Here is a 24,353-nt window from a genome sequence, read left to right as displayed (position 1 = left end):
TAAAGTGTTGTTATTTATTTGATGTGGTATCTAAGGTCATTGCTAAGGTGTTGATTGGCAGCTGATATGGTATCCAAGTTGGGATATCCCAACATAGTTGCCTTGGTATACCAGGTGTTTACAAAGGTGTTGCTAGGTGTTTGCTATGGCATCTGAAGTCATTGCTAGGGTGTTGCTATGTGGTTTCTATGGTATCTGAGGTGGTTGCTAGGGTGTTGCTAGATGGTTGCTATTGCATTCCAGGTGAGTGCTGGACAGTTGTTATAGTATCACACACAATTGCTAAGATGCTTCTACGCAGCTGCTGTGGTATCCTAGGGGGTTGCTAAGGTGTTGCTAGGCAGTTGCTGGGCTTTATGGGGTATTTATTTAGTTGATTAGGCCTGCAGGCCTGCCCCGAGATAGTGTATGTGAAACAGTGTCTTTCAGTCAAGCAGAAGTACAGTAGACAGTACAGTAGATGGGCATACAATTTTTTTACTGCATTCATTCCTGTGGGAAAAAAATATAATTTAATGAAGGTTGTATGAAAACTGTACGTTGGACCAAAACGCTGTATTCAAGGTCACCATTCCTGATCAGACCAAACATTTTGAAGTCTGTGGGAAGAGCAGACAAAAATCTTGCAGAAAAACTAAAAAGAAGAATATAAATATAACAATTCTATAACAATAATGTTGCACATTGCAAATCACTAATAATTTCTCAGATCATGAGTTACAGCATGAAAATCACAAAATTGTTTGCCACCCTGGTGCCAGGGAAACCCTGCCCTTTATACTTCAGTGTTTTTTATTTATATTTCAGCGTTTTTAAAAAGAATGTTCTGAATGTAATTCACTTTTAATGTTTTATAGTCATGAAATAAAATGTTCACAGAAACATTTTACAATGCTTAAATAAATTTAAAACTCCTGTTTCAAGAAGGTGTATTTCAATTTATAACGGACTCTACCACCTTTTAATTTAAATAATAATAATTATAATAAAAAAATCACTGTTCTTATCAATTTTATCCTTAGAGTGGGGAATGAGCACTGGGCAAATGAAATTGCAGATTTAAGTTAAGACATTACCAAAAGGATTATCACTTTTTTTTCTTTTGCATAATGAAATAAAACACTTTTTTTTGCAGCCAAGAGAATGGAAATCTCAAATCACAAATCAGAGCATTAAGGTAAGAGACTATTTAAGTTATTAGTTTAATCTATGTTTTAACCCAAAGAAAAACTAATCACTTGTTTAATTATCATGAATTAATTAATAATAATTACATTTTAATGCTTACTATAAAACACTATATTACTGTAAAGAGAAGCTGAACCAGTTTAAAGAGACATGTATTTTCTACTCCTGAAGATGTTTAATATTTTGTCCAAAAACCTCATCAGTTCACAGACAATCTCTCTTTCAGTTCAGTTCTATACAGATTAATTGCTTTGGTTGGAATTGTGTCAGGATGTAATGTTTGTTGTAACTTTCCAGCCACAGAGATGATATTACTAATGCTGAAAGATGGGGAAAGCTACTAACTTTCAGTTTATATGAAGGTTTCTTACTGGAGGGTTTACGTGATAATACATTCAGAATGCATATCATTTTCAGTGTTTGTTCAATAAAATAAAACTACTGTAATCTATGTGAGGTCTATAATCTGAACTAGTGTTTATTTCTATAATTGCTGACCCTGTTGTATTTTCATTGCATTAAATTATTGGAAATGTTATCACACAAAATAAGTCATAAAATATGAAGTGCTCTGTAACGAGGAGCGAGGTGGCGGACGCAAGTGCGGAGGTAAACGACTTTTATTGAGGGCAAATCCAGAATCAGGGTCATAACAGTCCAGGGTCAAAGAGCCAACACGAACAGATTGAGGCTAAGACATGATAAACAGCTGGTTACAGCAAACAACACCAACACGATGAGAACACAACGACCAGCGAAAACAAAGGGCAAACACAGGGCTTAAATACACAGGGGCAACGAGCGACAGGTGAAGACAATCAGGGGCGGAGTTACAAAAAACACGAACACATGGACAGGACTGGGAGGGGCCAATCGTGACATGCTCACTGTCCCCTAGTGTGTGTTCACTAGTGTGTATGTGGTGTTTTACTGCACAGATGGGTTAAATGCAGAGGTGGAATTTCCCCATTGTGGGAATAAGGGTAATTTAATCTTAATAGTTATTCTGACTGATCGCTCTATAAAGCTGAGTGTAGCATGGCATTGCTACCCTGGGCTCAAGGAGGATTCTGGAGACAGGGTTCAGGATTGCAACAGCTGTTACTTTAATTCACACCACAACATAAAGTAAGCCAAACATGACCAATGCTAGCTACACTAGCTAGACTTCTCAGTTCTTTCTTCACTGGAGCTTTTCAGCTCTTCACTCAGTCTCTTGTTGCTGCTGCTCGTCCCGCTCTCTCTCTGTTCCCTCTCAGCTCTTTTTTAAAGGCGCTAGCGCTGCCAGCCAGATCAGCATCAGCTGGCTCTCATTAAGGGCAACGTGAGCACCTGAGCCGAGAGGGGACAAGAGCTCGACACTCCACCTCCTCGTCACTGCCCACAGCTGGCAGCTCGGCCAGCCGGGTCGAACGGGAGATGTAGTGAAGTGGCCTCACAGTGTAACCAGGGGTGGGTCTCTGGCAGCGGAGCACGAGACTCACTCATTGCCCTCGTGATGCTTGTTGCCGGCACTGTCATCGTCCTCCTCCTCCTCCTGCCACCACTTGTGTTACTCAGAGCTCAGGCATTGCGCTTCACCCCCTCCACACTTGCCTCTCTCTCCCTGACGTCCTCACCGAGGTTCGTCGCCACTGGGTGCTCGGGCCCCGCCTTCCTGCCAGCTCTTGCGGCCATCATCATCGGGCCACATGAAGTTACGCTCCTCACAGTGAATTTGTGATTTCTGCTGTATCTGGACTTAATTAACTTAGCCGACTTAGTCGCCACTTTCTTAAAAGGGTTTTCATTTGAAGATTAATTTTCAGCCTGCAAAGTGTTTAAAGTTTGCATTATTCTTTAATTTACTGAAAAAATTACTAAATGACCTGTTAACTTCCTCAGCAAACATCTACCATCTTAAAGCACAAATAATTCTGAAAATAATCAGGTCCTATTATTTTTTAGGAAAATTTATGAATGGTTTTATTTTTGTAAATTTTATACTTAGATTGGAGAATGAGAAATGCAATAAAGAACTTGAAGATTTAAGGTAAGAAAATGCTCTAACTGTGTTATTGTCTAGAAATACTATGTAAACTGAAATCAGGATATCCTGGAGAAAAAATGTGGATGCCAGAAGTCAGACTGACAGCATTTAATAATAACATATTTGACTGTATTGAACAGTTATCTTAAACTTTTTTTTAATATCACTCTCAGACAAGAGAACAGAAACTTCAAATTAGAAATCAGCAAATTAAGGTAAGTTCAGCACACATTAATTCCTCCATCTTCTCTGAGAAGCTCAATAACTGACTCAGCAGCGTGGAAGTTCAGAGAGGGAACAGATCTGGTGTTCCTAGAGGCAGAAGAGCGTTCCTGTGGCCCTCGTCCTCAGTCTTATCTGTGTAGTAAGTCATGTTGTTGTGTTCTTGAGCTGTGGATGTTGTGGCTCTGGTACATCACTGCAATCTTCATGAGGTTTTTAAGGCCCATCCTGGTGTGATTAACAGACTACAGTGCTTTTGCTCTGGGCTGAAGCTCTGTTTCAATGAGAATTTCATCATCTGAGTTTTTCAATTTAAAGCTGTTTTGGTGGAGGCAGTTTGACAGCATTAGCTATTTGAGCTGTGGAGCTAGGATCAGGATCAGGTTAGAGTAGAGTCAGGATCAGGTTAGGGTGGAGTCAGGATCAGATTATGGTGGAATCAGGATCAGGTTAGGGTGGAATCAGGATCAAATCTGAACAATGTTGTTCAAAGAATATACACCAGGTAGTTTTAATGTGAGGGTTGCATTTGGCTTTATTTCATCATCTTGAGGAATACAGAACATTTTTATCATTTTTACCATTGGAGGATTAACAGGCAGGTTTGAAGAAAGATTTTTTTTTTTAAAGAATTTATGGAATATATTTAGGTTTATGAAATTTCATTAACAATATTTAATGTAAGTCAGTAAGGCTGGAAAATGTCTTTGTTTATTTTAGGTATTCTCAAACATGAGAATGAGAATTATAACATGGATTTGACTATTTCAGCCATATCTGTTATGAAATCAATAATTAATTGTTTAAAATTGATAGGTCAAGACTTCAGGACAGCCAAAATGAATTGCCCTGCACCGAGGATAGGTATGCTTTTAATTTGACAAAGCAAACTTAACTTTTTGTTTTTGCTTATCATTGTATAGATCACTGTGTATCATATATGTAGACCAATGAACAGAAAATATATTTTATAATATCCAGAATTACAGGAACACTAGGAGAGGTCAGGCTTAGATCAATGCTAAATCTAAACATTGTTATCCAAAGAAAAAAGTTATGTCTGTTCATTGTAGCTGTGGCTGACAACAACTCAAAATAAAGCAACGCAATATATTTTTTAAAACAGTGTCAATTTAAATAGCAGTGAATGCTATAACTGGTGTCAGAAGAAAAGGTTTCCAACTCAGCAGGAGAAAAGATTGTTTGGCCTCAAGCAGATAAGCTATGCTACATTGCTCTGACATAAACGTAGAAAACTATTGTTTGAAAATAGAGGAGGAAGATGGCAAGTATGCACCTTCAAGAATATTACAGCTGCTGGGGTGAAGTGTGCCACCTGTGAGTGCAATGAGAAAACAGTGGTGGTGATGTTAGCTGGAAATCCAAATGTAAACAAAGATGACCGATGAGCAATGTTTAGCTGTAAGCATTTAGACTCCCAAATACTCTAGTAAACAAAACAAATTGAGCTTTCACTTGCTCAATTTGAACTGGTAGCCAAGTTGTGTGACTAGTCAGATGAACAGAAAGCCCTGCAGCTCATGCTATTGCTTGACCCTAGGGTGCTCCTGAGGCATTTCCTTCCATTTGAACTGTGTAACTACCAAAGACAGGAAGGGGAACTATTAAGAGCCCTAGATAACAATATTGAAAATTTAGCTAGATGGGTTTATGCTTATGTGCTCCAACTAAGCTGTGCAGCCATACAAAGCTGGCCCACCTATAGAATTTCCTTGAGGCCATGGAGTTGCCACTGAAGAAAAAAATTATGTGATCAGCAGCTTCATGTACACAGATTTTATCAGTCCTGCAGTCAGAGGTGTAGAGGACTTAAGTGTGTCTGCAAAGCTGGCATGGGTGGATGATATTACAGAACTTATCAAAAGGTTGGCCATGGCCACAGTCACTGGCACAGGACCACTGTTGCTGGATGTGTGGCTGGCCAGGACATCTAGCTTGGGCTTGGCTGTTGGGGGTGAAATCAGCAGGAATCATGCTAGTGTCGCAATGAGCTGAATACCACAAGCCTCTAGATACACATACCACATGCAATCAGAAGACTGCAGCCGTTGGCAAAAAGAACTGCAGAGGCAACAAACAAACAGTGGCTGTGCTGAGGAAAATGTCCATATCTGCACCGTTAGTGTTGGTCATCCTCTAGTCCTTCATCAGTGGTCACAGGACGCTGCCCACAGGACGCTGCCCACAGGACGCTGCTGGCTGGTGGACTGTTCTCAGTCCAGCAGCAACACTGAGGTGTTTAAAAACTCCAGCAGCGCTGCTGTGTCTGATCCACTCTGACCAGCACAACACACACTAACACACCTCCACCACGTCAGCGTTACTGCAGTGCTGAGAATGACCCACCACCCAAACATTACCTGCTCTGTGAGGGTCCATGGGGGTCCTGACCACTGAAGAACAGGGTAACAGAGTATCAGAGAAACAGATGGACTACAATCTGTAACTGTAGAACTACAAAGACCAGCTATACAGTAAGTGGAGCTGATAAAGTGGACAGTGAGCGCAGAAACAAGGAGGTGGTCAGAATGTTACACCTGATTAGTGAATCTTGCTGAAATGTTTAAATTGGAACAATTTTATTTCAACAGTTGACAATGTTTTACACAAAACTGGTTTGTTTTTGGTTATTTTTGTTGATTTTTGTTAGGAAAAACCTGGAATGGAAGTCTAAATTTTTGTTGCATATCACTTGTTGGTTACACAAATTTACTTTTTGTTGATCTTTTTGTACATTTGCAGCTTTTCAGTTGTGTGTTTCTTTCTGGCACATGATTGAATGCACTGTCTTGTTCAAACTATCAGTTGGGCTTGTTTCACGAGTCAGGTGGGGATTCAGATTCAGATTCAGATTCGGATTCCTTTATTGATTCCAGGGGGAAATTGCAGTTGTTACAGTTGCAGCCATTTATGTAAAATTCACAAAATCAGTCACTGTTACCAATGAAAACCAGTAAAGCTGTAGCCAACAACAAAGATGAACATATTGGCTATATCTGTTAGAAAATTAATAATTAATTATTTAATTTTGCTAGGTCAGGACTTCCGGAAAGCCAAAATGAATTGTCCATCTCCAAAGAGAGGTATGCCTTTTTGTTTTAGCTTTGTCACTGTTACTGTGTTGTTTGTTATTGTGCGTAAACTGATGACTACAAAATACATTTAATCGGGGTCCTGAGTGGTGCAACCATGTAACCATTGGCCCTGTGATCAGGAGGTCAAGAGTTTGATCCTTGGTGTTGCTACAGCTATCTGTGGGTGGGAGTGCAAGAATGCACAATTGGCCTCACTCTCTGAGTGGGTAGGACAGCCTTCCGTCTTTCCTCTGCTGACTAGCATCACTCAGCACGATGCTAAAGAGCGCAGGCATGCTAGCTGACGTAACAGGTCTGACAGTTCTCCGAGTGCATTCAGCTGAGTACTGGGAATTTCATGAGGAATATATCCCATGAAAGTCCTCAAAATGTAGATTTTTATTATTTTTTATATTCAAATGTGATTAATGAATCTTTAAGGCCAGAATATGTTATGTATTTCCCCAAGGTTTAAAACACAATTGAGACATGAGAGTGATTGCTCATTTAAATTGTTATAAAAATATTTTTGACATTAGCTACACCTGTAATAAAATCCATAATAAATTATTTAATTTTGATAGGTCAGGCCTTCAGGACAGCAAAAATGAATTACCCAGCCCCAAAGAGAGGTATGCTCTTAAGAGTATCTAAACACTTATCAATTTACTTCAGTCATTTCAAGCTAAATTGCATTTCTTTTCACACTTTCAAGAATGAGTAAAGCAGTGGACCCCATATTAGAAAGTAGGGAAGAGTCCAGAGAATCTGAACCGCCAACTGTGCTCAAGAAACGTGTAAGTAAGAAGCACTGGGTAAAACTCCCATTCCAGCTGAGCTCAACAGGAAATGATGGGCAGCAGCCACAGGAAACGAATGCAGATGAACCAAAGAGCAGCAGGAAGCAATCAGAGGATGTGATCAAGGTGAGATTGTCTGTCTTTTTGTTGACAATTTTCTAAATCTGCTTTAGTAATGACAAAACTGAAATATTAGCTTAGGTAAGTACAATATAATTCATTATATGAAGCTGTAAGGACCTCCTTAAGGATCCAGGAGAAACATGATGTTTGTTATAGAGATCGATAAGAAGAGAGTTCTGTCACCTCATCAAAAACAGCCCAGTTTGTAGATTCAAAGCCCTGTAGCTTTTCAATGTCTAAAGTGGTTCACCTCTGTTGTGATAAACAGACTTGTTGGTTTGTTGGTGACATTTTTGCCTGCATGTTCGGATGAGGGGAGAGCCATGCATGTGATTAATTGATAGACATTTTTAATACAAGTATAGCAATAATCCAAAATGTTCCTTTCCCTTGTGGCACAAATGACATGGCGTCTGTACATGGGCTTTATTAGATTTGTTCTGTTAAAATCTCATAGAACAATAACTAGTAAGTCCAGATTCTGTCATTCTACTTTTGCACATACTTGCAGAAGAATTCACATACAAACAAAATTAAAAAAAAGAAAATGGTCTGAGAGAGTAGAAAGGTTTGTTTAGCAGCAGAAATACTTTTATCTTGTTGTGTAGAGAGAAATTAAGATGGTAATGGGGAGTGAAATCTACACCATCTGAGGTGTATGAGAGAAACACTTGGTGCATTATTTGCAAATTCAGAATGTAAGTATGAAGCAAATACCAGGTACATTAACATGTAATTAATTACTCAACCATTCAATTATCATTCAATAATCAATCCATTCCATGTCAATTAACATGTCTGTATAGAAGAGTAAGCAGGGGCCATTATTCCTTTAAGGGAATGTCTATTAAAAAAACTTGCATAACACAGCCCATTTAGTGGGGAAGGTAGCCTCTAGCCATAGGTCTCCTCTCTATAGTAGATTCTTAACCTACACTAACTGACACAATAACACACCAACAACACATAAGCACAACTTCAAGTAACAAACACCAACTTAAACAACTACATGTTTTTAAAGGGGGGGCTTCGCAGTCCACCCCCCAAAGGCTGTTCTGAAATGGAGAGCAGATGCCAAATAGTCCCCCAAAAGGGTCAGCCGCCCCAGCAACGCCACACAGTCTGAAGAAAGTCCATGGAGTGCAGAGTCCTAGACAGCATAAGTGCTGTTAGGCACTCCCCCAGTCCTTCTCTAACCCTGGTAGGCAGCCAGTGTTTCTAGTGCAATCATGTTTCTTTCTCTTTTCCATTTTCACTTTTCCTTTTTTTCTAGAGCCCACTGAAACAGTGCACTTCACCAGCAAAGGCATTTAGTGCTTGTACCCAACCTAAAGGCAAGTCCTTGTTTTTGGTACTTATGAACTATGCTTTCTATTTTGGGGTGGGGTCTTTAATTTTTTTTTTCGGGCGGCACGGTGGCGTGGTGGGTAGCGCTGTCGCCTCACAGCGAGGAGGACCGGGGTCCTCTCTGTGTGGAGTTTGCATGTTCTCCCCGTGTCTGTGTGGGTTTCCTCCGGGTTCTCCGGTTTCCTCCCACAGTCCAAAGACATGCAGTCAGGCCGATTGGACATGCTACATTGCCCCTGGGTGTGAATGTGTGAGTGAGTGTCTGTGTCTGTCTGTCTGCCCTGCGATGGACTCGCGACCTGTCCAGGGTGTATCCTGCCTTCTGCCCGAAGACTGCTGGGATAGGCTCCAGCACCCCCCCGTGACCCTGACGGAGAAGCGGTTTAGAAAATGGATGGATGGATGGATCTTTAATTTTATTAATTCTGTTCATATAGGCTGGAAAGTCAGTAAGCCAAAGCAAGGATAGACAGAAAAATCTGACGTTCTCAGGATTTAATGAAAAATAGCAAAACCACAACTACCATAGAGTCACAATATATTTTATATTTGGAATTAGTCCGAAAAAATATTCAACAGTTTTACACATGGTCACTATCTATTCATAAGGAAAGGAAACTTTAGTGAAGGAATGATGAGGTTTCTGTTTCCTTTTTGCCAGAGAAACACAGTTTTGCCATGTGCTCGATGTAAGCCTCCAGCCTGAACTGCCAGCTGGCAGCTGAGGGCAATGACAGCAAGGTGCCCAGTCTGTGTCGCCAGTAGAGGGAAGCAGTAGCAAGGGCCTATAACTTCAGGGAACTCCAATTCCCAGAAGCCCTTGGGCTGATTCAGTCCAACTCGACATACTTGTGGACTCCTTTACTTAAGGCTGTGGCAAACAGTAACACTTTGTCACACCTTTATGGAAGGCTGACCGGTATGGTACGCAGCCCAGGTGGGCACTTGAACAAAAGTAAAGAAAAAAGGGCTGAAAAAAGAAATTGCCCCAAAACTTCAGAAAGAAGAAAATGAGGGCAAAAAGAATAAACTGCCTCAAAACTACTGAAAATACAAAAAAGAGGCTTGAGCTGCAAACTGCTCCAAGCAAAAGAAAATGTGTTTGCTCCACCAAGAACAAACAAGAGAAACATAAAGTCTACCTTCCCTTCATACATACAGAGGAAGTGTATTTTGTTTTCCCATTATATTTTATTTCACCTTTCTAGTTCCTAGTAGCCTTTGTTTCAGCACGCTACTTTCAGCATTTCTTTTGTTCACTATTTATCATTTTCCCACCTCTTCTTTTACCCTTCCTTGGGAAACGCCTCTTATCTCATAGATAGATAGATAGATAGATACTTTATTGATCCCAAAGGAAATTTAGCAGCCAGTAGCAGACACACAACACTATACAGTAACCGTAAATGGGTGTAGACATATAACAAGAATAAATAAACCAGATCCTATCTACAGGTATATATACAAATAGAAGGGGGAAAAAAAATTAAAAAATAAAAATACAGCAGACTGTGATAATATCTATAAGCTGAGATGAAAGATGCAGTGCAATAATGACTGTACCAAAAATTACAGATGATGGGAAATAATATCCACAGAATGAATAAATAAATAAATATGGGCGCATATTGTACCCAATAAAGTGTCTAATGTCCAGATGTGTGAGATGTGCAATGAGCTACGCAGAAAGTGCAATATGTGCAGCACGCTGTCTATGTGCAGATGAATATGCGTGTATGTAAACAAAGGTTGGTGCACAAACTGTGTTATGGTTAACAGCCACTGCTCCGAGGCAGTAGAATACCTGACTGTGAAGTGTCGGCCGCGTTATTTAATTCGACGGTTCACGGCGGTGTTCGTCGTTACGGTCTACATCCCGCCTGGTGCTAAAGCTAATGACGCACTGAAGGAGCTACATGATCACATCAGCTCGCTTCAGAACAAGCACCCTGAGTCATTTAACACTCTGCCGAAGTTTTATCAGCACGTCACCATACCAACACGGGGAAATAACACACTGGACCGCGTGTATACAAACATACGTGATGCATACAGAGCCGTGCCCCGCCCCCACCTTGGCCTCTCCGACCACATCTCCATCATGCTGGTCCCTGCCTACCATCCCCCGCTAAGACGCTCCAGACCCACATAGAAGACCATTACTGTGTGGCCGAGCGACGGTGACTCTGTGCCGCAGGACTGCTTCGAGTGCACAGACTGGCAGGTGTTCAGGGATGCTGCTGTGCAGGATGGGGAGCTGGACCTAGAGGATTACGCATCTGCTGTCCTCGGATACATCAGCAAGTGTGCTGAGGATGTCACCACCACCAGGACTGTGACGTGCTACCCGAACCAGAAACCCTGGCTGAATGCAGAGGTCCGATCTCTGCTGAAAGTCAGAGACGCTGCCTTCAGGTCTGGCGATTCACAGAGACTCAGGAGAGCTAGACGAGAGCTGACGGCAGGTGTGAAGAGGGCCAGAGCTGCTTACGCTCAGAAGATCCAGAGTCATTTTTCTTCCCAGGATCCACGGAGCATGTGGAAGGGCATCAAGTGCATCAGATACTACAACACCAGAGATGCACAATGCAATAGGGACCCCTCACTGCCTGATGCTCTCAATAAGTTTTATGCCCGCTTTGAGAACACAAATACACCCCCCAGCACCCGGAGAACAGCCCCTCAGCGTGACCCAAACTGAAGTGAGGAGGGTCCTAAAGAAGATTAACCCCCGTAAAGCTGCTGGCCCAGATAACATTCCAGGGTGGGTGCTGAAGTGTTTTGCAGACCAACTCTCTGAGGTGCTGACAGAGATCTTCAACTCCTCTTTAATCCAGGCAGTTTCTCCATCTGCCTGAAGGCCGCCACCATCATCCCAGTCCCCAAGAACTCCACAGTGACAGGACTGAATGACTATCGGCCAGTACCCCTCACCCCGCTAGTCACAAATCTCTTTCCTTGTGTGGAGTTTCCTCAGCTCACCTCTAACTTGATCTGCCTCCTGGTTGTTGTCTTTAAAGGCTCTCTTCTTCTTATTCAGCAGGCCTTTGACATCGCTGGTTATCCAGGGCTTAGCTGTTAGCAAAGCAGCATACAGATTTCACAGGAACAACCATGTCCACAGAAAAGTTCATGTAGCCCATCATGCACTGTGTAATCCCTTCAATATCCTCTCCATATGGCTCCTGCAGTACACTCCATTCTGTGGACTTCAAGAGGAGACCATTTCCTGTAGGAGCGTGTGGTTACATCCAAGTTATGGTCAGACTTTCCCAGAGGGGGCAGGGGTGTGGCGATGTATGCATCCTTCACATTGGCGTAAAGGAGATCAATTGTCCTGTTCTTCCTGGTGGGGCAGTCTAAGGTGTGAGCATTGAGTTAAGTGTAATGTGGTTGAAATCACCAGTCTTGCGATGGTAGCATATATGACGTCACATGCCATCTCAGTGTCCGCGCAAGCGGGAATGTAAACACAAACAGCAATGGCGTGTGACATCTCCCTAGAAACATAATAGGGATGAAGACTCACTGCCATCAGTTAAATATCCTGACTGCAGATTATCTCCTTCATTATCACATGTCCTGTGTTGCACCATCTGATGTTAACAAAAAGCACGAGTCCTCCACCTTTGCTATTGCCGCTCAGTTTAGCATCCCTGTCCGCTCTCACGGTGGTGAAGCCAGGAATGTCCACGTTAGCATCGGGAATGTTGCCGGTTAGCCACATTTCCATGAGGCATAGAATCAAATCAAATCAAATTTATTTGTAGCGCTTTTTACAACGGATGTTGTCACAAAGCAGTTTTACAGAATTTTGGAAAAGACAAAGTTTCAACAGGACTGTAAGAATGTACAGAAACCCCCTGGAGGGCAAGCCAGGGGCAACAGTGGCAAGAAAAAACTCCCTCAGAACTGAAGAGGAAACCTTGGGAGGAACCAGGCTCACCAGGGGGGACCCGTCCTCCTCTGGTCAAACTACCTACAAGTGATTATATTACTAATATTAATAGAAGTAATAGTGGTATTAGGAATAACTAGGAGTCTATGAGAACATCAGCGTAGGGTGGGCAGCTCGTCCAAGGCAGGTGGTGGCAGCTGGGGCATGGGCAGCTGGTCTGAACTGGGTAGCAGGAGGGCTCAGCAGTCAGTCGTCCTTCAGTGTCCAGCTGGACATATGGGTGATTGTATACTTGGAAAGAAAGCAGGGAGATGGAATTAGTTTTATTCTATCCGTTTGTACATAAACAGGGAATGTAAACATTTCCAGAGTGTGGCTAACGACTCCGGCAGATCTGACTATGACAGCTTAACTAAAAGGAGAGAACCAGAAGGACACACAGACACGGCAGCACTCTGAGACAGTCTGGCATCCCTCCGCTCCACCGTCCGCAAACCTGAGTGACCGCGTGCGAGCAGCAGGACGACAGCACCAGCATCTCAGTTTACTATAATTCCCTGTGTCCATGGACCCCTGGATCTGCTGCCTTTATCTAGGGGGGAACATTAGCTACCAAAAGCTGAACTGAACAAGTGAGTTTTCAGCCTAGTCTTAAAGATTGAGACTGTGTCTGAGTCCCGAACAGTTTCTGCTCGTACATCCTGACAGTAGTGCGTTACAGTAGTCTAGCCTACAGTAGTCTAGTACTAGTGTTTCTGCATCACGCAGGGACAGGGCATTTCTGATCTTGCCGATATTGTAAAGATGTAGAAAAGCTGTCCTAGTGATGCCTCCTGTGTGTTGATCGAAGGATAAATCTGAATCTATTATAACGCCAAGATTTTTTGCTGCTGATCCAGGTGTGTTTGGAAAGTCGGCGAGATTTAAGATTAAATCTGGTGATTTACTTCTTGCTAATTTTGGACCCAGAAGCAGAACCTCTGTTTTGTTACTGTTTAATAGGAGGAAGTTACGTGACATCCAGCCTTTCACATCTTTTAAACAGTCCTCCATTTTCTTTAACCTGTATTGGTCATCAGGCTTGGCTGATATGTACAGTTGAGTATCGTCTGCATAACAATGAAAGCTTACGCCATGGTTACTTATAACTGCCTAACGGTAACATCCATCCATCCATCCATCCATTCTCTAAGCCGCTTCTCCGTCAGGGTCACGGGGCGGGTGCTGGAGCCCATCCCAGCAGTCTTCGGGCGGAAGGCCAACGGTAACACGTATAGCGTAAATAATAATGGTCCTAATATAGAGCCCTGCGGAATTCCAAATCTCACTTTTGAATAATTGGAAGATAAATTGTTTACCCTAACAAACCAATAACGTTCTGATAGGTAAGATTTGAACCATGATAGGGCCGTCCCTGTGACTCCAACCTTGTTTTCTAACCTTTCTAAGAGAATATTGTGGTCTATTGTATCAAAAGCCGCGCTAAGATCAAGTAGCACTAAGAGAGATATGTAGCCTTGATCAGAGGCAAGAAGAAGATCATTAGTTACCTTAACTAGAACCGTCTCAGTGCTGTGATGTGGCCTGAATCCAGATTGGAATTTTTCATATATATGGTTCTTGTGTAGATATGAACTAAGTTGTTGGGCCACAGCTTTTTCTAAGATCTTTGATATAAACGGTAAGTTAGAAACAGGCCTGTAATTAGACAAAACGGTGACATCAAGATTTGGTTTCTTGATCAGAGGTTTTATAACCGCTAGTTTAAAAGCTTTGGGAACATGGCCCAGATTAAGGGACGAGTTTACAGTAATTGAGAGAGGGTTTATAATGACTGGCAATACTTCTTTGAGTAATAGAAGACTACATTCCTGGTATAAACGCTGACTATGAACCAGTGCCGCTAGTTCGTCTTGTTGTCCAGAGAGTTCACATCCAGCATTTCTCCATGCACTTAGCCTTTAGCTTAGCACCAGCTCTGCACCCCCAATAGGTCCTCCACAGCTCCCCCGGAATGTCAAATCAAATCAAATTTATTTGTATAGCGCTTTTTACAACGGATGTTGTCACAAAGCAGCTTTACAGGATTTCAGAAAAGACAAAGTTTCCACAGGACTGAAAGAATGTACAGAATGTACAGAAACCCCCCAGTGGGCAAGCCAGGGGCAACAGTGGCAAGGAAAAACTCCCTCAGAACTGAGGAAGAAACCTTGGGAGGAACCAGGCTCACCAGGGGGGACCCATCCTCCTCTGGTCAAACTACCTACAAGTGATTATACTACTAATATTAATAGAAGTAATAGTGGTATTAGGAATAACTAGGAGTCTATGAGAACATCAGCGTAGGGTGGGCAGCTCCACGACAGCACCAGCGTCTCAGTTTACTATAATGTGGTGCGTTGTGCCAGCGTGACCCTTTGTTCAAGCGCTAGCAGCTCTTCATGGGTGTAAACTAAGTAATTTAAGGCTCCATGTCCTCCATACAATCAAAACTGTCGCTAAAAAGTAATATACGCAAATAGAAAACGAGAAAAAGTAAGAAACATGAGTAAGAAAAGCTGTAACATGAAGGTGTGATCACCATGGACCCAGCAGAGTTAGAACTTATCAAAACTGCCCTGCAAAGCCAAGGTGCTGTTATTGGCCATTTTGAGCAGCTGTTACAAGACATGATGCAGCTGACCTTTCTGGTCAGGCACAGACTGAGGGGGTTCAGCCAGCCAGTGCAGTTTGACTGTGCCATCATCCCGCTTCCAGGCACCACACCACCCTGCAGCCAGTTGTTTGTGCTCTCGATCCCTGAACAAGCTGTGATGGATGATTACATCCACAAAGCTTTGGAGCTGGGTTTCATACACCCATACTCCTCTCCTGCAGGAGCAGTCTTCTTCTTTGTTGGAAAGAAGGATGGAGGCAACCCCTGTGTGGATTACTGTGGTCTCAACGCCATCTCCATAAAAGACCGCCACCCCCTGCTCTTCATGTCAACAACATTTGAAACACTGCAGCAAGCCACAATAATACACAAAAAAGAAGGGGGATGAATGGAAAATGGCATTCATCACCCCCCACTGGGTACTTATGAGTACTGGGTAATGCCCTCCAGGCTCATGAATGTCCCATCAGTCTCCCAGCACTTTATTAATGAAGTCTTCAGATTGTGCCTGGGTCATTATGCATATGTGTACCTCGACTACATGCTAATTTACAGTCGGTCCCTTGAGGAACATGAGCATGTCAGCCAGATCCTGCAACTATTACTGGAGAACCACCTATACCTTAAGCGGAAAAACTTGGTGCTTTATGTCTGTTTTATTCTTTTTGGACTTCGTGGTGTCCAAGGGCACCCTTTGCATGGACCCGACCAAGATCAGAACCATGGTGGACAGGCCCCGTCCTACCACTCTCTGGTTGGTCCAACATTTCCTGAGGTTTGCCAACTTCTTCCAACGCTTTATGAGGAAGTTCAGTTCTGTGGTCCATACCCAGAAGACCCCAGGGACTTTCGTTAGACCATTAAAGCCTAAAAGGCTTTTGAGGAGATTAAGGCATGGTTAATATCCTCCCTGGTCCTCCAGTTGCCTGACCTGGAGGAACTGTTTGTCATTGAGGTAGACACTTCAGAAGTTGATGTAGGGGCTGTACTCTCCCAATGCCTAGGTCCAGCCAAGAAGCTCCACCCATGTGCCTTGTTCTCCTAACTCCTTACCCCAGCTGAATGCAACTATGATAACAGGGAGCTTCTGGCTGTGAAGCTCACTCTGGAGGAATGGAGGCACTGGCTTGAGGGATCTAACCATCCCTTTGTGGTCTGGACCAACCACAAGAATCTGGCCTGTATCCAACAAGCAAAGTGTATCAACTCTCGCCAAGCCAGATGGGCGCTGTTCGTTAGCTGCTTTAATTTCTTGCTGTCTTATAGGCCAGGCTCTAAGAACACGAAGCCAGGTGCCCTGTCCAGAGAGTAGACACCTGTGGGGCCTGACCCCTCCCCGGAACCCATTATTCCTGCTCCTTTGATCTTGGCCCAACTCCGTTGGAAAGTGGAGACTGCCATCAGGGAGGTCATACAGTAGGAGCCAGATCAAGGAGGTGGTCCCCATGGTAAGCTGTATGTGCCTGCTGTATGTGGACCACTTCTCCAAGGCATACAATTTTGTGGAAGTGCCCAAGCTTCCATCTGCCAAGGGCACAGCAGAGTTTTTGTTACAGCATGTGGTCAGGATTCATGGGATGCCTAGTGATCTGGTGTCTGACCAGGGTCCCCAGTTCATTAGCCATTTTTGGAAGGCCTTCTGCTGGCTCATGGGAGCCTCTGTAAGTCTCTACTCCAGCTTCCACCCAGAGTCCAACAGCCAGACTGAGAGGGTCAACCAAGACCTTGCCCAGACCCTGCAGTGCTAATCTCCACCAACCCCTCCTCTTGGGTGGAGTATCTTCCCTGAGCAAAATATGCACCTTTACACTCTCTGGCATTTGTCCCTTGGCATGTCACCCTGAATGCCAATTTGGGTGTCCTCCACCCATGTTCACTGAAGAGGAGCGTGAGGTCAGTGCATGCTATCTTGGACCCAGAACTCATTAGGGAGTTCCACCAAGTGCATGTTGCCTGTGGACTTCTGGGGCCTTCCCAGTCTGCACTGCTAGCTGCCAGCAGACGGCGACAGCAGCAAGGGGCCATAACTTCAGGGAACTACAATTCCCAGAAGCCCTCAGGCTCCTTACCAACAAACTTGCAGGCTTCTCTACTTAAAACTGTGGTAAACAGTAATGATTTGTCACACCTTTGTAGAGGGGTGACCAGTATGGTACACAGACCAGGTGGGTATGTGAAGAAAAAGAATACAAAAAAGAAAAGAAAGGAAAAAGAAAAGAAAAGAAATGAGGGCTGAAAAAACTTCAGAAAGAAGAAAAAGAAGTCTAAAAATAAAAAATTGCCCCAAAACTACTGAAAATATAAAAAAGAGGCTTGAACTACAAACTGTTTCCAGCAATAGAAAATGTGTTTGCTCCACCCTATCTTCCCTTCATACTTAAAGTGGAAGTGTATTTTGTATTCCCAATGTTTTATTTCACATTTCTAGTTGCACCTTTTGAGCAGGCTGCTTTCAGAATTTCTTTTGCTTGCTGTTTGCTGTTTTTCCACCTCTTCTTTTCCCCTTCCTTGAGGTGTTTTACTAGTTGTCATCTGTGCTTCCCAGTAGCACAGGAGTAACTCTACAGACCACCGATCAGTATATCAGTGGTTTGAGCCTGGCTCTGGGTCACTGCAACATCCCACACTCACATTCCATCACCCCAATAAATATATTTAACACTTTTTCTCACTGGTTTTCATTTCTGCACTTGTGTCTGCCTGACAAAGTGAAAGTGAACATTATATTTATGCAATATATTTATTTTATCTGGTTAATTGTTCTGTCTTGTTATGAATTGTATTCCTGTGCTGTTTCCAGTATCACTAGTTTTTATCGGCATAGATTTTGGCACAGCATTCACTGGATACAGCTTCGGGTTTAAAGGAGCAAAACAGATTCGGCAGCCTAAATGGGGTGAAGAGTACGGAATGAACACCCCCAAAACTCCTACCTGCATTTTGTTTGATGAAAATAAACATTTTCTGAAGTTTGGCTATGATGCCATAATGAATTACACCAGACAGACACGGAGAAATGAAGCAAAGAAGCTTTTCCTCTTTGACGACTTCAAAATGGAGCTCTATGGCAAGGTATGACTGTAGCTCCAGAAAGTGCTCATTGCACAGTACTTTAATGAACAGACCAGTGTCCCAAATGGTAAATACTGTTAACGTGTTATTTTTAGTGTTATACTTAATACCTCAGAGTTAACTTTAACTGAGCTCAGCAGGTGCTCAGTCACACAGGTGATTATTTATTTCTCAGGTGTTGCACAGAGACTCAATGATGACTGCCAAAAACGGGAAAAAAATGAGAGCTATGAAAGTGTTCTCTGAGAGCCTGAAATTCATGAAAGATCACGCCCTGGATATGATTGGAAAGCACACAGCTGGAGTAACGTACTCTGCCTCTGATGCTACATGGGTTTTGACGGTTCCAGCCATCTGGAGTGCAGCAGCTAAACAGTTCATGAGAGAAGCAGCTACAGAGGTGGGCGTGATGATATTAACAAGAAATGGACACTGTAGAAATGCTACTGTAACATGATTTACATTAAATGTTTTGAGGTTTTGGCTGTTGCACCCAGCATTGCCCCAGAATATGAAGAATAATCTTAGGGATCTTTATGTTTAGGCTGGTCTGGTGACAAAATCTGAGCCTGAAAGATTGATTGTAGCTCTGGAACCAGAAGCTGCATCTGTGTGGTGTAAACAGCTCCCAAAGGAAGGTTTTATGGAAGGAGATCTTACAGAAGCAGAGACAATAGAAGAAGTTCCAGGAACACAGTACATGGTGGTGGACTGTGGAGGTCTGTAAAGATTGAGCTGTTTGTGTTGCTTTTCAAATTTATTTTACAATGATGTTCATTGGAATCTAGTAGATCAAAGATAAGTTACAGACATGAATAATAAACCACTTAAACAAAAATGTAGTTTTTAAATTCTGAAAGTGATGGACAAAGTAATACAGAATGTGTCATTGATACGTTTGGAACTTGGTTCTAGAGAAAACTATATGAGTGGGTCATTGTTCCTTTATAAAGGAAACTGTTAGAAAGTTAGAAACTGTATGTACTTATGGATCATTTAAGCCTGCATGGTGCCATATAGTCAAATGGTATTAAATTCTCTAACAGAGTTATATTTATGATTCCAACACAGAAACATCTAACGGAGCCAAAATTCCACTCATGGTTTATATAAGATTGTGAAATCTGTTTCTCTGAGCATGAAGTACTGAATGCTGCACTGTGCCTAATGTCAGTGTTACTACTATGGAATGTTTCTCTTGTTTTGGCAATTTTGACTCTTCATGTTTTCTCTTTTCAGGTGGAACCATCGACATCACGGTGCATGAGGTGGTGGAAGGGGGTCGTCTAAATGAGCTGCACAGAGTATCGGGAAATAACTTGGGTGGCCAGACAGTGGACAAGAACTTCATAGCATTCCTCAGAGAGATATTCTCTGAAAAGGTGTTTGATGAGTTTGAGGAAAATCATCCCAGTGAGCTGAAGAGGCTGATGTATGATTTTTCCATGTGTAAGCGTTATGAAGGAGAGGTGCTGGTGCAGTGTCCTTATAATTTACAAGAGCTAGCCAGGAAAGTAAAAGACATAGAAGACTATTTTGAGGGAAACCGTGATGTTGAATGGGAAAGTGGGTCAATACTGCTGTCAGGGACAAAGCTGAGAGCTTTACATGAAGACTGTATCCAAGGCATAGAGAACCTGATGGAAGATATTTTGGAGAAGAGTAACCTGACCATCAGGTATATCTTGCTTGTTGGAGGCTTTGCCCTGAGTCCTTATGTGAATGGCTTTGTTAAAGAGAAGTTTGGGTGTAAGTATAAGGTGCTCTGCCCTGTGGATGCTGCAATGGCTGTTGTGAATGGAGCTGTTATGTTTGGCAGGATGCCGAATGTGGTGGAATCACGGATCTGAGTACTGTGATGTTTGTTTTCACTGCCTGGAAAAGAATGGCAGGTGAAACTTTTTGATGAGGAGAAAGGGTACACCTTTAGTACACTGATGCAGCACTTTTACGATTGTGATATGCTAGATCGGTACTAACTGTACATAACCCAGTTAATTTAAGCTTAGTTTGTAATAAAGATGTTGGAGTGAATAAGTGAGGGTTCTTGCATCGGATTCATATTTCCCTTCACAACTCAAATCCTCAGCGGTGCACGCTCACTGAACTAAAATCAATGGCGAGCAACACTGGAACTCTGGAAACTAAAATGATTCAGGAATGATAAACATTAAATGGGCATTGTTACTGACTGTGTCAACAATTTGTCAATCTTTTTTCCCACAGTGCCAGTGTTGCATGCTATTGATTTCTGTTCAGTAAGTGTGTTCCCGAGGGTTTGGGTTATACAGGGGAACATGAGTTTGATATGGAACTGAATCAGACACTGGTAAGTGCCATGAACAGTTTACGGAACATCAGGATCTAGGGTCACTGCAGCAAACCCTAGCTGACCTTTATGTCACTCTGACAAAGTTGAAATAAATCCAGTTTAGTCATTTGGAATTCAGTGCATCTAAGGAATCAGGACTTGAGTGAATATTGTTCTTATCTAATATTATCTTCTAAACAGATAACACTATGTAACACAAATTTTGTTCCCAGCTTTTTAATGTTATATTCCAATTGCTTATGTCTAAAACAAATTAAAAATTGCTTACATTCATCATAAACTTTGCTTTTGTGACCACGGCAACGAAAATGATGAATTTTTATTATAGAAACAGACGATTTTGCATCTTCTCATTTATACAGTCAGACTAAGAACACTATAGGCATTGCAAATTTACACAGAGTACCAAAAACTGTTCAGAAGTGTGTGGTTTTCCAAGATTTACGACTATACTGCAAATCAGATTCACGAATCAATCCCCAAATATAGTCGCCCATCATGTTCTTGTTATATTGGCCTTGGTAACGGCATTCAAAGTTCATAATGTCCTGGTGGAAGTGCTCGCCTTGCTCCTCTGACGAAGACACCAGCTTTGATCTTTGCTTCAGACAGCTTAGGGAAAAGATCTTGGAGGTAATTGAAAGCTCTCGACTCCTTATCTAGAGCCCTGACAAATTGTTTTATGAGCCCCAACTTGATGTGTAGTGGTGGCATCAGCACCTTGCGTGGGTCCACCAGTGGCTCCCACTTTACATTGTTCTTCCCCACAGAAAAAACTTGGTGACGCTTCCTCTGTCCTGTGACTTGGACGCTTTCATCTAATAAGTTCCATTGCTTGAGCCTTGATGTCAGAAGCTCAGCGTTGGACTTGGTGAGACCAAGGTCTCTGATCAGATCGTTGAGGTCTTTTTGGTTAGGGTAGTATGGCTTCCGCTCCTCATCTGCACATGAAGAGAAATCGTGATCTTCAACATCTTCCTGGGTGTCTGACCTGCTGCTTTCTTCTGAAGGTGGTGTTGCTCTGTCTGGAGGTGTTGGTACAGGAAGTTCAGGGCAGTGTGGTACTGGGGCAATAGATGAATGAATGTCAGGATACATTACAGGCGTTGCATTTTTGCCAGTGCAACGTTTGGAAGGGTCCACCATGCAGAAGTAGCAATTTGTTGAGTGATCAGTTGGTTCACGCCAAATTCTTGGGACAGCAAAATGCATGGCTCTCTTCTCTCCCCTGTACCAACCTATAAGCAAACAAAATAAAATTTGGATTGAGAATTTGATTTAGGCCTATTTCACACTAATGACTAGTGGTATGTGCGATATTAACACAGTTTGAAATCTGTTATATATCAAACAATAAAATATATCTGTATATATTTGATATATTTAACTACAACATGTGAAAAGGTGTTAATTAAAGCTCTTTTAAACTTTAACTGATTTAAAATTTTTGCAAAATAAAAATTTAAATCTGAGAGTATCATTTATCCGCTTACCTTCAAGAGTTTTCTTGCAGTGCTCACATGTGAAATGAGGAGCCCATGGTTTGTCTTGGTCACCAACAGGCATGCCGAAGTATGCTTTGTAGGCCTCACACATCTTAGCAGATGCTTCCACAGAATACTTTTTCGCTCTTGTCTTTGTAAAATGGCCACATACGTAGCAAATTGCGTCTGCTGGATGTATGCAACCTCTTGATGCAATCTAAATTGACTAAGTTGCTGTGTACTATAAGGAAAATGTCTCTCCAAACTCAATAAAAATGGTCAATCTTTATTCCATGCAGCATCAAAGTACAAGAGTGTACTGAGGATTCAGCAGAGCAAGACTGATCACCTGGTAGCAGAGTAACACACAATATATACATTTGAAAGTAGTGGTCCTTCCTAAGCTCCTCCTGCAATGGGTGTGGGGTGAAGTGTGAATACTGTCGTTATCAGAATCTGAATAGAGAATGAATTCACACCTGTCTGTCCAGGTCAATTCCCCTTTGTCTGTGATGGCTGTTGCCCACTTACTATGCAATCCCAATCAATTAGATCATGTCTCTCCGTCTCTCAGGAAGGGCTATAGTGGCCCTATATAACTGTAGTTATACAGCTACCTACAATTCTGTACAGTCCCAGAAAGTTCTAGATAATTCTGGACAGTTCTAGAAACTTCTTGATAGTTCTCACAATTCCAGAAGCTTCTTAAGTATCTTAAAATATGGCGAATATCCTTAAAAATAGATCAATTTCAAAATATCATTGTGCTGATCACAAAAGTAAAGTTTACAGGGAATAATAACTTTTTTCTATTCATTTAGGGTACAAACAATCAGGAAAACACACTTAACAACTGGGAACAAATTTTTTTTTGAAAATTGTTACATGGTGTAACTAGAAGCTAGCTGTCATGGTTTTAAGGAATGTTCTACCATTTGGATGGTATGTGTTAATGTGAAATCTGATTAAAGAACTAAATTATGTACACACACCCACACCCACACATTTAAATATTCAAATTGTCAAACATATATATACACACACTATATTGTCAAAAGTATTCACTCACCCATCCAGATAATTGAATTCAGGTGTTCCAGTCACTTCCATGGCCACAGGTGTATAAAGCCGAGCCCCTAGGCCTGCAGACTGCTTCTACAGACATTAGTGAAAGAATGGGTCGCTCTCAGGAGCTCAGTGAATTCCAGCGTGGTACCATGATCGGATGCCACCTGTGCAGCAAGTCCAGTCGTGAAATTTCCTCACTACTAAATATTCCACAGTCCACTGTCAGTGGGATTATAACAAAGTGGAAGAGATTGGGAACGACAGCAACTCAGCCCCGAAGTGGTCGGCCACGTAAAATGACAGGGTGGGGTCAGCGGATGCTGAGGGGCATAGTGCGCAGAGGTCACCAACTTTCTGCAGAGTCCATCACTACAGACCTCCAAACTTCATGTGGCCTTCAGATCAGCTCAAGAGACAGCGTAGAGAGCTTCATGGAATGGGTTTCCATGGCTGAGCAGCTGCATCCAAGCCTTACATCACCAAGCGCAATGCAAAACGTGGAATGCAGTGGTGTAAAGCGCCGCCACTGGACACTAGAGCAGTGGAGACGTGTTCTCTGGAGTGACCAATCACGCTTCTCCGTCTGGGAATCCGATGGACGAGTCTGGGTTTGGCGGTTGCCCGGAGATGGTACTTGTCTGACTGCATTGTGCTGAGTGTAAAGTTTGGTGGAGGGGGGATCATGGTGTGGGGTTGTTTTTCAGGAGTTGGGCTCGGCCCCTTAGTTCCAGTGAAAGGAACTCTTAAAGCTTCAGCACCAAGAGATTTTGGACAATTTCCTGCTCCAAACTTTGTGGGAACAGTTTGGGGACGGCCCCTTCCTGTTCCAACATGACTGCACACCAGTGCACAAAGCAGGTCCATAAAGACACGGATGAGCCAGTTTGGTGTGGAAGAACTTGACTGGCCTGCACAGAGTCCTGACCTCAACCTGACAGAACACCTTTGGGATGAATTAGAGCAGAGACTGTGAGCCAGGCCTTCTTGTCCAACATCAGTGTCTGACCTCACAAATGTGCTTCTGGAAGAATGTTCAAAA

At 42.5% G+C, this 24,353-nt stretch overlaps 2 protein-coding genes across 2 annotated transcripts in view; both read left to right on the top strand.

The window, feature by feature from the left end:
* Positions 1-1,140: 1,140 nt before the first annotated feature.
* LOC108444147 (heat shock 70 kDa protein 12A-like) overlaps positions 1,141-24,353 on the top strand; it is a 107,452-nt gene continuing 84,239 nt past the window's right edge. Inside the window, exon 1 of the mRNA XM_037539553.1 lies at positions 1,141-1,177. The gene's annotated coding sequence lies outside the window, so the exon portion shown is untranslated. The remainder of the gene's footprint in view (positions 1,178-24,353) is intronic.
* LOC108444148 (heat shock 70 kDa protein 12A-like) lies at positions 3,407-20,968 on the top strand. Its single transcript, XM_017725143.2, has 10 exons — positions 3,407-3,432; positions 4,256-4,303; positions 6,496-6,543; positions 7,119-7,166; positions 7,250-7,460; positions 8,731-8,791; positions 18,159-18,430; positions 18,606-18,830; positions 18,975-19,149; positions 19,670-20,968. Exons 5-10 carry the CDS (start codon positions 7,251-7,253, stop codon positions 20,278-20,280), a joined length of 1,554 nt encoding a protein of 517 aa, XP_017580632.2. The 5' UTR covers positions 3,407-3,432; positions 4,256-4,303; positions 6,496-6,543; positions 7,119-7,166; position 7,250; the 3' UTR covers positions 20,281-20,968.

Source organism: Pygocentrus nattereri, chromosome 6 (assembly GCF_015220715.1).
Source record: "Pygocentrus nattereri isolate fPygNat1 chromosome 6, fPygNat1.pri, whole genome shotgun sequence".
NCBI lineage: Eukaryota > Metazoa > Chordata > Actinopteri > Characiformes > Serrasalmidae > Pygocentrus > Pygocentrus nattereri.
The sequence above is the reverse complement of the archived record's forward strand: the minus strand, read 5'-3'. Positions and strand labels throughout refer to the sequence as shown.